This window comes from Hyla sarda, chromosome 4, assembly GCF_029499605.1.
Source record: "Hyla sarda isolate aHylSar1 chromosome 4, aHylSar1.hap1, whole genome shotgun sequence".
Lineage (NCBI taxonomy): Eukaryota > Metazoa > Chordata > Amphibia > Anura > Hylidae > Hyla > Hyla sarda.
The window spans coordinates 18785279-18798753 of record NC_079192.1 but is presented as its reverse complement, the minus strand read 5'-3'; the positions used below and the strand labels follow the sequence as shown (position 1 = coordinate 18798753).

General features: G+C 42.6%; 2 protein-coding genes across 2 annotated transcripts in view; both read left to right on the top strand.

The window, feature by feature from the left end:
* The window catches only part of LOC130367315 (extracellular calcium-sensing receptor-like), a 25215-nt gene extending 16894 nt beyond the window's left edge, over positions 1–8321 (top strand). Inside the window, exons 6-7 of the mRNA XM_056569722.1 lie at positions 655–738; positions 7930–8321. Coding sequence (XP_056425697.1) covers positions 655–738; positions 7930–8321 — 476 coding nt within the window. The remainder of the gene's footprint in view (positions 1–654; positions 739–7929) is intronic.
* On the top strand, positions 693–13475 carry LOC130366751 (uncharacterized). Its single transcript, XM_056569079.1, has 6 exons — positions 693–738; positions 1533–1610; positions 7930–8310; positions 9595–9933; positions 11211–11579; positions 13054–13475. Exons 4-6 carry the CDS (start codon positions 9627–9629, stop codon positions 13182–13184), a joined length of 807 nt encoding a protein of 268 aa, XP_056425054.1. The 5' UTR covers positions 693–738; positions 1533–1610; positions 7930–8310; positions 9595–9626; the 3' UTR covers positions 13185–13475.

The following is a 13475-nucleotide window of genomic DNA, read 5'->3' as shown; positions in this document are numbered from 1 at the left end:
TCTGCATACATTAATCTATAATATATCAAAAGTTTTCTTGATGAGAAGTACCCTTTAAAGCAGATGTTACACTAGTGCTTTAGAAGTAAACTGGACCCTAGTTTACTTTAGAAGTAAACTTCACTCCTAAGCCTGCCGCATGCTGAATGAGGGTAAAATGGCGTCCGTGCAAGAGGTAGGAGGGTCTGGAAGGGAGGGACTGCTGCTGATTGGCTGTAATGTGTCTGCTGACTCTGACTCACAGGGTCAAAGTTTACTGAAATGTTAAAGTATAGGGGGTGGATCGAACTTCACATATGTTCGCCCGGCGATGCGAACGCGACCATGCTAAATTCACCAGGAACTGTTCGCCGGCGAACAATTCGCGACATCTCTATTTAACATATGTAACACAATGCTATTTACACCTATTTGATATATTTAGTGTTTACTGATTGTTCCTCCTTGTAGTTAGGTTTTTCTCCAAAAGAAGAAATGCCCCAGATTGTGTGACTAGTCCTATATCCTTAGTTATAGTAGGAGGACTTGTTGACGTCACCCAGTAGCATTTAGCACTTGTTACTATATTTGACCTTGTCTTATCTCTTACAACAAATCTGACTTTTAATGTTCTGAACTTTTTGTGTAAGTTCCTCTTTTCATCTCATTCTACAGATTTCGGATCAGTCTCATACATCGTCCATCGTCCTCCACCATCTACAATGAGGCTTTCCATCCTGATCTTCTTTTTCTTCCATGGTAAGATAAGTATCCTATTTTATATCAGATAGAAATAGTCTTAAGGTGTCCATTTACCTCTATTATCTGCTGAATGCTTCAGTCATTTTACCCAAAAATCTATGGCAAAATGGAAAAAAAAAATAATTATGTGCCAAAATTGAAGAAAAAACACTATTTTGTAAATGTTGGGGGCTTCCGTTTCTACACAGTACATTTTTCGGTAAAAATGACACCTTATCTTTATTCTGTAGGTCCATACGATTATAATGATACCCTACTTATATTGGTTTGATTTTGTCATACTTCTGTAAAAAATCATAACTACATGCAGGAAAATGTATATGTTTAACCCCTTAAGGACCAGCCCAAATAAACCTGTACACCCCTGAAAGACCAGGCCTGTTTTTTTCAAATCGGGGATGTCTGTCTTTATTAGAGAATAACTCTGGTAACGTTTTGCCAATCACGATAATTCTGACATTGTTTTTTTGTCACAAGTTGTCCTTCATGTACATAGTAAAAGTAAGCCGATATCATTTGTAGTATTTTTTTTACAATGCAAAAAATCATGAAATTTAAAAAGAAAATTCAATTTTTTTTCTATTTTAACACTAATAGGTTGGATATATTTATACTTACTGACCAAATTGTTTATGAAACTTATACTTTCAGATGTCTACTTTATTTTGACAACATTTTTTTTGTTTTTAATTAACATTTTAAATTAATTAGAAGCCTAACAATTTAACTTGAAAATTTGAAAATTTTGAAAATGTGAAAAGTACATCTTTTTTTTTAATGTGCTATGCAAGGTTTGCAGAAATTTGAAGGTGGTAGAACATAGGAACACCCCCCCAAATGACCCCATTTTAAAAACTAGACCCCTCAAGGTATTCGCTAGGGGGTACAGTGAGTATTTTAACACCATAGTTTTTTGGCAGGAATTATTACAAGTCAGTGTTGAAAATTCGAAATTTGCATTTGTTCACAAATGCATCATTTGTGGGGCATATTTTTGTACATCACTTCTGATATTGCAAGAATTGCACCCTATATTTTATTAAGCTGCACGGCCCATGTTTGGAAATACCCCCCCTTAGGCCATATTTGGTTCCTTGGCCGTGTGGTAGGACCCAGAAGGTGAGGAGCGCCATTTGGCTTTCAGGGCCACATTTTAGGCCAAATGGATTATAGGCCGCACTTCATGCCTGCAAAGGTTTTTACTGCCAGAACCATGTAAAACCCCCACAAGTGACCCCATTTTGGAAACTACACCCCCTAAAGTATTCATCTAGACCAGGGGTCTGCAACCTTTAAGACAAAAAGAGCCACTTGGACCCGTTTCCGAAGAAAGAAAAAAAACTGGGAGCCGCAAAACCATTGCAACATTTAAAACAAATATAACACTGCATATATTGTTTCTTACCTTAATGCTATATATACAGGATCATGCAGTCAGCTGTCAATCACTTAACAATATGAAATTCAGAAAATTTTCTTTTCTTGCCTTTATCCATGGCTGGCCTACAGAGGTCCAAAACAGGGACGTAATTAGAAATCAGAGGGCCCCATAGCAAAATTTGCTATGCCCAATAATCAATGTCCCAAAATGCCATAGAAAATTAATCAGGGCCCCAGTGTACCATAAATAATAATCATCATTTTTTTGGGCCCAGGCCTGGGGTGGGCTTTTTTTGGGCCCAGGCCTGGGGTGGGCTTTTTTGGGCCCAGGCCTGGGGTGGGCTTTTTTTGGGCCCAGGACTGAGGTGGGCTTTTTTGGGGGCCAGGCCTGGGTGGGCTTTTTTTGGGCCCAGGCCTGGGGTGGGCTGGGGAGAGGGGGGTTAATGCACTGGGGAGAGGGGGGGTTAATGCTGCCGCGGGGTGAGGGGTTAATGCTACCACTGCCATGGGGTGAGGGGTAACTTAACCCCTCACCCCATGGCAGCGGCAGCGTTAACCTCTCACCCCGCGGCAGCGATAACGCTGCCGCTGCCATGTGGTTAAGTTACCCCTCACCCCATGGCAGTGGTAGCGTTAACCTCTCACCCCGTGGCAGCGATAACGCTGTCGCTGCCATGGGGTGAGGGGTTAAGTTACCCCTTACCCCATGGCAGCGGCAGTGTTAACCTCTCACCCCGCGGCAGCGATAACGCTGCCATGGGGTGAGGGGTTAAGTTACCCCTCACCTCATGGCAGCGGTAGCGTTAAACCCTCACCCCACGGCAGCATTAACGCTGCCGCGGGGTGAGGGGTTAATGCCCCGCTGTAAAGTGAGTAATGTACTTTACACAGTCACCAGCTCCTCTCGTGGCATCTTCCTCTCCCGGCGGCGCTCCTCGACTGAGGCGCAGGCCGGCGACGTCACTGTCATGTGATGTTACATTGTCACATAACTGTGAGGATCCACGCGGCCCCAGAAGAAGAGACTCCGCTCCGATGGCACCAGGGCAGGTAAGTAAACCGACGACGCCGTGACGGCGGCTCACAGGCTCAGATCATTCCAGGACACTGCATTGTCCCGGAATGAGGGTGACCGGGACCCGGGACAGACTCGCGGAGCCGCGGCAAAGGAGTAAAAGAGCCGCATGTGGCTCCGGAGCCGCAGGTTGCAGACCCCTGATCTAGACCAAAAGTGAGTACTTTGAGTCCTTTTTGTGTGGCTGGAATGAATACAAAGTCAGAGAAAAAATTTAAATTTTCTTTTTTATTCACAAATGCATTATTTGTGAGACATATTTTTTGTACATTGCATCTGAAAAGTAGAAAATGCGCCCTATATTTTATTACGCTGTTCGTCCCGTGTTCAGTGATACCCCCGCTTAGACCATATTTGGTTGCATGGCCACATGGTGGGACCCAAAAGGAGAGGAGCACCATTTGGCTTTGAGGGCATCATTATATGAATAGTCCCCATTCATACTGCATTTCTGCAGTTTAGGTGTCCGTTGTCATGTCAAAAAATGGATGCCAATGTAGACTGTAGTAGTCTCATTCAGAAATAAATGGAGCTGCTACAGTATACACCAGCATCCCTCTTTTTGACATGATGCTGATGGATACCTCTAACACTGCGGAAACACAGTATGAATGGGACGCAGTGTAGGGTCACATAGAGCGCATCCGCAGCATATTTCACACCGTGGATGCCCCCCAGCAGTCACAAGGGTGAGATCACTGCTGTGGCTGGATAGCTCGGTGTGTCCGCTCATGACTGCCGGTGGGAAATCCGCCGCTATTAGTGGACACACAAAGCTACCCAACCGCAGCAGGGAGCTCATTATTGTGACTGTTGGCGAGCATCCGCAGCATGTAATATGCTGCGGATGTACGCCTTGTGATACTACACATTATAAATTTTTATTTTTTATTATATTTATTTAATAAATGTGTTTTTATTTTATTTTTTTACACTTTTTACACTTTTTTTCTACACTTATTGTTTTTATACACTTTTATTTATTTTATATTTTTTTCACTTTTTTTAATGCTTTGGAATACTTAGTATTCCAAAGCATTGTAGATATATGCTGTCTGCTAGTTTTACACTAGCAGGCAACATATCAGGACGTGCCTCTGCCACGTCCTGACAGGCAATATCCAGGGCAGACCTGGGGGTCTTTGTAAAGACCCCCGGTTGCCCAGGTAAGCAGCAGCAGCACCCCGAGATCCTTGCGGGGTGCTACAGGAGAGAGACAGAGAGAGTCCCCTCCCTCTGTCAAAACTCCTTACAACTCGCGGTCGCTTCCGACCGCAGCTGTAAGGGTAAAACTGCTGGGACTGAAGTTTTCTTCGGTCCCAGCAGTGCGGCAGGTCCCCGCCCGCCGGGGATTACACACAGCACCCCGCGATCGCGCTGCGGGGTGCTGCAGGGAAGACAGAGGGAGCTCCCTCTGTCATTACACTTACAGCCCGCGGTCACTTCCGACCGCGGCTGTAAGGGTTAAACTGCCGGGACCGAAGTTTACTTCGGTCCTGGCATTGCCGCAGGGTGTATTACAGCCGAGTCCCTGCCGCGATCTCGTGGGTGCACTGGGCAGCACCCACGAGAACCATGAACGAGTATACACGTTATCGTGCGGGAACGTTCATCCTGCTTGGACGTGTATACACGTCCATGGTCGTTAAGGGGTTAAAATTGCCATCTTCTGACTCCTATAACTTTTTTATTTTTCCGCGAACGGGGCGGTATGAGGGCTCATTTTTTGTGCCTTGATCTGAAGTTTGTATTGATTGGACTTTTTGATCGCTTTTTATAAATTTTTTCATGATATAAAAAGTGACCAAAAATCTGCTATTTTGGACTTTGGAATTTTTTTGCGCATACACCATTGACCGTGTTGTTTATTTAAGGATATATTTTTATAATTTGGACCCTTCCACATGCAGCGATACCACATATGTTTATTTTTATTTACACATTTTTTTTTCAGTGGGAAAAGGGGGGTGATCTTACTTTTATTAGGGAAGGGGTTAAATGATCTTTATGAACTTTTTTTTTTTTCACTTTTTTTTTACAATGTTATAGCTCCCATAGGGGACTATAACGCTGCACACACTGATCTTTTACATTGATCATTGTTATCCCATAGGATAACATTGATCAATGATTCTGCCGCTTGACTGGTCATGCCTTGATCTCAGGCACAGAGCAGTCATTCGGCGATTGGACACGGAGGTGGAAGGTAAGGACCCTCGTCGTGTCCTCCAGCTGTTCGGGATGCCGCAATTTCGCCATGGTGGTCCCGAACAGCCCACTTAGCTAACCGACACTTATTAGCTTTCACTTTAGATGCGGCGATCAACTTTGAATGCCGCATCTAAAGGGTTAATAGCGCGCGGCACAGCAATCAGTGCCGTGCGCTATTAGCCACGGGTCCCGGCCATTGCTAGGTGCCAGGTCCAACCCACTATGACGGGGGGCCATGGCGTGGCCCCCCCGTTGTAGAAACGGAAAGGACCCAGGACGTACAGGTACGTCCTGGGTCGGGAAGAGGTTAATAAATCCAATTCTTCTTTGCTCGACATCCTCTCTTAGGAATAAGGAGACCCCCATACATATAACATAATCTGCTGTTCTAGACACCTTTTCTATGTATGGAGCGTTAGATGAGAATCAGGTTCTATCTGTCTTATCTTCATACTAGAAGAATCCCTGTCCCTCGATGACTACTTTATCTCATGTTCCCCGGTGCTGGCATACTGTATGTGTTAGATACATTAGACTCCCTTTTTGTCTTTCCATGAAGATCTGGTACATTTTAGTGAATACACAAAAGTATAAAGCTCAGAAGTTATATATTTTATTTCTTTGTTATATACAGTATAGATAACCACTGTGTATAGACTCTCTCTAGTTATTGAATACCAGACCCTATAGAGTTCACCCGGCTGGTGACCACAACATTTACAGTACAGACAACATATGGGGCCGTCTGGGCTTAGTGTAAGCTGAACTGGACGTCTAGGCTGTATAATATGTCAAATCCCCTATGTTTATGTCTACATGCACGTACTGAAGCATTTTCACCGAGCTAAATGTATCCAATGTTAGTGTCAGTCAGCTGCATATAAGGCCAGGAGGATACTGAAGTCAAAGAGACATAGACATGATAAATATAAATCTACATTTCGAGTAACTCCCGACATCGGTATCTACAGATAGTGAGAACAGGAAGACTGATCACCTCTCTTCTTGATCTTTCGCACTCGTGTATTTAGGGCCGGTTTCACTTCCTTACATGAACATTGTCACTTCTGCTTTCCAGACATAAGCTCTAATGATGAGCGGCAGGGGCCATATTCGAATTTGCAATATTTTGTGAATATATTGACGATTATTCTTCCTATGTTCGCGAAATTCGCATATTCGCTATGTTCGTTAATTTATTTTTCTATGCTAAAATTTTCATGGAAAATTTGCATAAAAATTTGCATGTGAAAAAAATATAATATTCATCATTATGAATATATAGCACTGTATATATCTATATATATATATATATATATATATATATATATATTCACGATAAAAATTTGCATTACAAATATTCCTGCTCAACACTAAAAAGCTCCAGGCTGACCACCAGTCTGATGACCTGAACTGACAACCGGTGGTCAGGCTGGGGCTTGTGTACATCATACAAATGCAAAAATGTTCATGTGATCAGACCTGCGGTCAGGAGCTCGTGTGAAACCGGCCAAAGCCAGTATTATGTATTAGTATATATAAGTCAAATCCATGAGTGGAATGGAACGAGGAAAAAATATAATGAGCAGATATTGATTATTTTCTGTGTTTTGGGCCCACTCTTGGTTTTGGTTTCCAAATAGATACAAGATAGTGTCCTAAATAATCTGTGCGAGGGCGGATTTCAATGACGGCAGCTGCGGAATATCCACCCTGAATATATCTGGGAGGATCCCCATAGTGTGAATGTGCTCTTATTGTCTTATATCTATATATTATTTCAGTATAGCTATAAGACAGTAAGGACACATTCACACTATGGACGATCCTCCCAGATATATTCTGGGTGGACATTCCGAGTGCAGTGGCCGTAAGGAAGAAAAACTGATGAAATGGTTTGAGGTTGCTCTGGACCCATGTCCTTTAGGTTCCCCCTCAGTTATACAACATGATTGATGCAGTCTCAAATGTAAATCCTGATATCTATTGTGTCAGGATTTATATTGGAGACTGCATCAATCATTAAACTGAACAATCATTGAACTGACACCTTGTTCACCTGCACTAAACCCAATAAACAGGGTGAACCTGATTACAAATAGGTGTAACTCACTCAAATCTGTTGTCTAGTTTCGGAGAACCAGGGACCATAGCAAATTTCATCCTGCACAATGGAGGCACAAAGCTTCCCTGCCTCCACTCTCATATGCCCGTCCACCTCATAAATATTCATAGAATGTTCACTCGTGTGAGCACAAGGTGGACGGGTATATGGAAGCAGAGAGGACAGAGGCAGGGAAGCTCTGTATACTGGCTCCTGCCTCCAGATTGGAACCAGCCAGCAAATCCAGGTGAAATACACCTATTTGTAGTCAGGTTCACCATGTTTATTGGGTTTAGTGTGGGAGAACAAGGTGTCAGTTACCTTCAAATCATTGTCATTCATCTTAAACTTTTTAATATTATAATCAACTTTTTTATTTACATATTTTCCCCTCATTTCTCCATGTGATTTATTCCAGGGACTTGTTGGACCATAGCCCATTATTGTCTTTACCAACCAAAAACCGTCGATGTGAAGGAAGGCGATTCAGTCACCATCCCGTGTACATACACCTATCCTGAGTATATCAAAGAGAAGCCACAGATACTTTGGGGAGTGAGTGATGGTGAAGACTGTTATAATATCACGAAATACATCACAGATAATTCTGGGAATATACTAGATGAGTATAAAGAGCGGATCTCTAGAGTAACCCATCCTGATAACTGGACAGAGTCTCTCATAATCCGAGGACTGAAATATACAGATGGAGACACGATCTGCTGTACAGCAACTGTATCTTCACGTGGTCGTAAACCATACACCTGGTCTGACTATGGGACGTCTCTCATTTTTGAAGGTAAAAAATAAATATATATATATATATATCTCAAAGAAGCAAAAGCTGTCACATTTTTGGGCACTGCATGTCAGCCAACCAAACACCAATAGGACAAAAGTCAGTGATTCACAGGCATTGAGTCTGTAGATATTTTGTCAGGTGCTCTACTTCCTGGAAATAATAGCAATAGTAAAATGTCATGTAGATCAGAAAAAAAAATCCAGTTGTAGTAGGCAATGGGGCAATGGTGTATTTGTAGTACTGGTGGGGTGCTGTGACTGGAATAAAGTTTGAGTGTTGACCTCCACAGTCCAAGGGTAATTTCTTCTTAAGCCAAGCCCTGAAGCAATAAGGAACACAGATGCAGGGTTAGAGTTCGCGGAAGAATGCTTTAGAAATCACAGTTGCTTCTAGGCACTATGGGACTTGTAGACCTCACTGACTGACTAGCTTGAAACGCTGACTCTGCTCTTCACTTTGGAATCCTAAAATAGAGATTACCGCCATACTAGACTTATTTTAACCAGAGTTGCCTGAGGCTTTCTATCTCCTGCTATCTTTTCGGAACTTGACTTGCCTGGTTGGTGGGATCCTGTGAAGGGTGCTGTTGCTCAGGAACAGACTGATGCAGCAAATGGATTTCTTAGGCATGTCCCCATGTGGTGATGTACAGGTCCAAAGCAGAGATCTCCACTCTTCTCTCTCCTTTCACCTCTAGACTAACTAGCTCTTCCCAGTCTACCCAGACTAAGGGGATTAGGGGAGCATCCCTGATTGGCTGAAGAAGACATGTGATCCCCTGAGCATCCTCCTACACAAACAAGTTAACCCCGTAAGGCACAAGAACATAAAAGTGCATTGACTATACATTACACAGTACAATAAATCATAACACAATTACACAGATAAACCTGAGCAGTGAGCCCGGAGCAGACATGCTTGGTGACATCCACCTAGGTCAGGAAGACAGATGTGTTCTGCACTGGGATACCACACAATATTCTTTATTTCCTTTGTAAGATAAAATGAAGACATATCAGGGAGACCTCAATAGAGGAGGGGGGATTGCGTTAAGATAACAGTTTTGCACCTACCGATGCAAAATGGTTGCTTTACCGTGATCCCCGCTCTTCTCTTGATGTCCCCCTGCTATGTCTTCATTTTAATTTACAAATAAGTGCTTTAAATGAATATTTTCTGTGTCCTCAAGGGGTGAAGAAGTTATAATGTTATTCTATTAGAGCTTTCCAGGTTTTATTAACTGTGTGCAACACCTCTCTATCCCATGGCTTCTGTTTGTAGATGGTAGATCGGTGTCTCAGGTGGAGGAGTTGATGGCCGTCCCAGGAGAAGAGATGGTCATCCCCTGTCACTACTCACCGAAGAATGGGGGAAAAGTGAAACAAGTCACCTGGTATAATGGGGAGAGTAAGGATTGTACCGATAATGAGAAAGAGTTTTACAACTGGAACACAACACACCTAGGAGATGTATATCCATATTCACTGGTGAACCCCCCTGAAGATGTCTCTCTGCGTATACACAGGGTACAGGGGGATGAATACCGCTATTATTGTTGTCATGTGATCACCAGTATGGGAGCAATACAAAGCAGATTTGGTACAGAACTGACCAATACAGGTAAGGAAATATCTTGTAAGGTTATAAGAAGAGAATAATAGGATAGTTTAGGGCACTCCAAGCCCATCAAGAAGATGAACCAATATAGGAGTAAGGTGTAACTGGCCTCTATGTCAGGAGAAGAAGAAAATGTGTAGTGTCCCAATATCAAAGATCCAAGTTGTTGCACTGCTTAGAGAAAAGGTTTTTGCCTATTGCGTTGATGTATATGAAGTACTTGTAATTTATTTGCAAAGCGATTTCTGTGCATTGCATCATGTTTTACACACTTTACTCCCCAGCTGACAACAATCTTTGTCTTGCCACCTTATCATACGCCTATGGGGCAGTGAGACAAAAATTGCCGATAACCAGGGTAACCTGCTAGTTATAGTAGTCTGGACAATGTCAGTTAAGTCTGCAAATCTCCTAGCCATGTTATTTTTAGACATACATACACCTAGGCAAAAGTGACTTATCTAGATGAAATTTTGTCTACAACCAAGTGACTATTTCTATTCTGTTCATGCTGTGAGGATAAAGAGCTCAAATTCTCAATTTCCAAAAACAAGTAGTCTTTGTTTACATCAGTGAGAATAAGGCTGTACAAGGACCTCTCTGTAATACAATAATCCCCTGTCAGTGGTGTACAGCTTTAGGTAGGTAGTGCTGGATTAACCAAATTTTAGCCTTCATGATAAATTTTAGTCAAACTTTATAGCATTGTAACAGTATACCCCACTTCGTTCAGTCAATAATCTAAATTAAACTGAGGTTTATTCTAGGCCAATAGTTTTATGCAATAAATACTGAGAATTTTACAATGTGGATCATAAATTTGCATGTGTAAATATTTCTGCTTGATAAATATGTTATCAGTGTCATCTGCAATAACCTGTCAGTATAACCATACTTACCTGATCCCGTTCCATGCTCTGGTTCTTCCACAATCTTCTGCCGTGTCTTCCATTCCGGGGCCGACTTGAGAGCAGAAGCAGCGACGTCACAAAGCTCTGCCCATGCTCCAACTGGGTCCACTGCTAGCTGTGGTAATGTCACGGAGCTCCGCCCATGCTCCAAGGCAGCCCCGAAACTGAAGATTCATCGGAAGATTGTGGAAGAATTGGAGCATGGAACAGGACCAGATAAGTATCATTGTCATCAGTGTCACCTGCACTACCTGTCTGTCCTGACAGGTTAGTGTTGGTGACACTGGTAACAGATTTCCTTTAATGATTTCTTCTTGAATATAGTCTTATTAGGTATATTTAAAATTTTAATTTATCATATTTTTCCAGGTCCCCTATCCACATCCTCACCCTTCAATGTTACCCAGCCATATTACATCACAGGACATAGAGGAGACTCTGTGACAGTAAGCTGCTCCTACAGATCATATATGGAGAGGGATGTCCTGGGGGTCACTATTTACTGGAGATTGAGCAACCTAAGCGGACCTTATGTCTACCACCCCTACAAAGAGATGGTTCATCCCGGTTATAGAGGAAGAACGGGAATACAAGGAGCAGCAGATCTCCACATACAGGGGGTGAAGATGTCAGATGACTCCATGTATTACTGCTTTGTGATCATCAGATTGTGTACAGGGAATGGCAAATATAAGAATCTAATCGTGTATGGGGAAGGGACCCGACTTATTGTGACAGGTAAAATAACAGGAGACCAAACTTACTCTTTTGCTCTTTTGATGGGTGGACCATGGATAGATGGATCCCGGGTTCCCCCCACCAAAATTGCCCCCTCCCCTCCCTAACTGCTTATCCTGGTGGCCAGCGGCACTAACCTCCTTTTCCCCTACAATGAAAACTACTGTGTACTGTACCTACCTGGTCTTAAAGGAGTACTTCACTGGTCAGTGTTCAGAACATTTTGTTCCAAACGCTGTGTGCGTGCTGCAGATGTCGGCCATGCCCCCTTGTGACATCAGGCCACGCTCCTTTAGTGCAAGTCTATGGGAGGGGAGTGGCAGCCATCTGGAGGGGGCGTGGTTGACCCCTGCAGCGTGCACACAGCATTCGAAATGAAATGTTCTGAATGCTGGCCAGTGGAGTACCCCTTTAAGTCCTTCTGTGACAGTTCTGCACTGCTGGGCAAAGAGAGGCCACCACCAGTGTTCCCTCTGCTGTAAGCTACTAGGTGCATTTCCCCTAGAGCAGTCCTGCGTGCCTGGCCCAGTACATGTTGTCTTCAAGTTCCCCAGGTGGGTAGGGTGAAGCCAAAGTTATAGCAACTATGCCTAAATAATGTGTGGAGCACAGTACGTCTTAGCTCGCCAATAAGACAGTGCCCGCACCTGAACATCTCTGTTCTTCACCGAGCCAAGTCCTTTGGGTATTGATGTAGAGTAGATTTCACTATAGGGAGGAGGTAGGTTAGAGCTGCTGACCACCAGAATAAGCAGTTCAAGAGGTGGAGGGGCATATCGATTGTACATTAAGTAAAGAGACAAGATATAATCCCCCTTCTCACAGGCCCCATAGCAGTTGTGCGGTCTTCCTCTATGGGAGGTCTTCCTCTATGGGAGGTCCACCACTGGGTGCATCTCCAAGAAGAAGGAGAAGTGGTCAGAAGCTGCCGGATGTACTAGAATAAGAAGATGAAGGTTTCTTTTACACACAGAGAGGGGGCAGATTTACTATTTACCTTCTAATAAAACACACAAAAATTTGGCACATCTTGATTCATCTCCTTTTAGACAACTTTAGGCTGGGTTCGTGCATAGTATTTCAGTCATTATTTTTAGCCATAACCAGAGTGAAACCAAAACTGAAAAACTAGGTTTTGGCTAAAAATATTAACCTAAATACTGATCAAAACACTATTTGTAAACCCAGCCTTATTATTCAATTAAGTCATTCTCCTTACCTCATGTGATTATGTGACTTATAGGAAGGAGGGTGTGTCCTAGAAAATGGGCCAAAATTGGACAAAAAAATTTGGTGTAGAATATTGGTGCAGGTTTAGCCAACCAACAGATGATATGTAGTTAGACAAGTGTAAAGCTACTCCACATTCTTTTTCGGGCAGTAGACATTGTAGGAAAGTATTACACGTCAGTATCTCTTTAGAATATAATAGAAATACCTTAATTCTTGTCTCTTGTCTTTCTATATCTCATAGATCTCGTCCAGACAGAATCTCAACTACGTCCTACAGTCAATTTTACCGTTAGAATTGGATGTAAATTCTTCTTCTCGCTTGTTCTTTTCATTTTAGCTTTTCTCTGTTATAAAGATGTATATACGATATAAAACCTGAATTTACTGCACACAATATATATCAGATTGTATGTATTATATGATATCTATCAGTATTTACCCTGACATTCCGGGTGACGTCTCCTGTACACTACTGATAATAGTGGTTGGAGTATAACAACAGCTGCAGTTTACTTACTATTTGAAAAGACAGCAGATGGCGCTGTGCTATTACTGCTTAGTAATGTGTAGTTCCTCTATGTTCTCTATGGTTGTTCTGTGTTGGTGACTCCTGTATCCTCTATGTGTAATTATAGATGTACATATGCCCAATTAAAAAAGTTA

Coding starts and splice junctions, on each gene's coding strand:
- LOC130366751 (XM_056569079.1), top strand. CDS start 9,627: ATGGCCGTCCCAGGAGAAGAGATGGTCATCCCCTGTCACTACTCACCG. Junction 9,934..11,210: donor TACAGAACTGACCAATACAG/GTAAGGAAATAT, acceptor ATATTTTTCCAG/GTCCCCTATCCACATCCTCA. Junction 11,580..13,053: donor GACCCGACTTATTGTGACAG/GTAAAATAACAG, acceptor TATATCTCATAG/ATCTCGTCCAGACAGAATCT.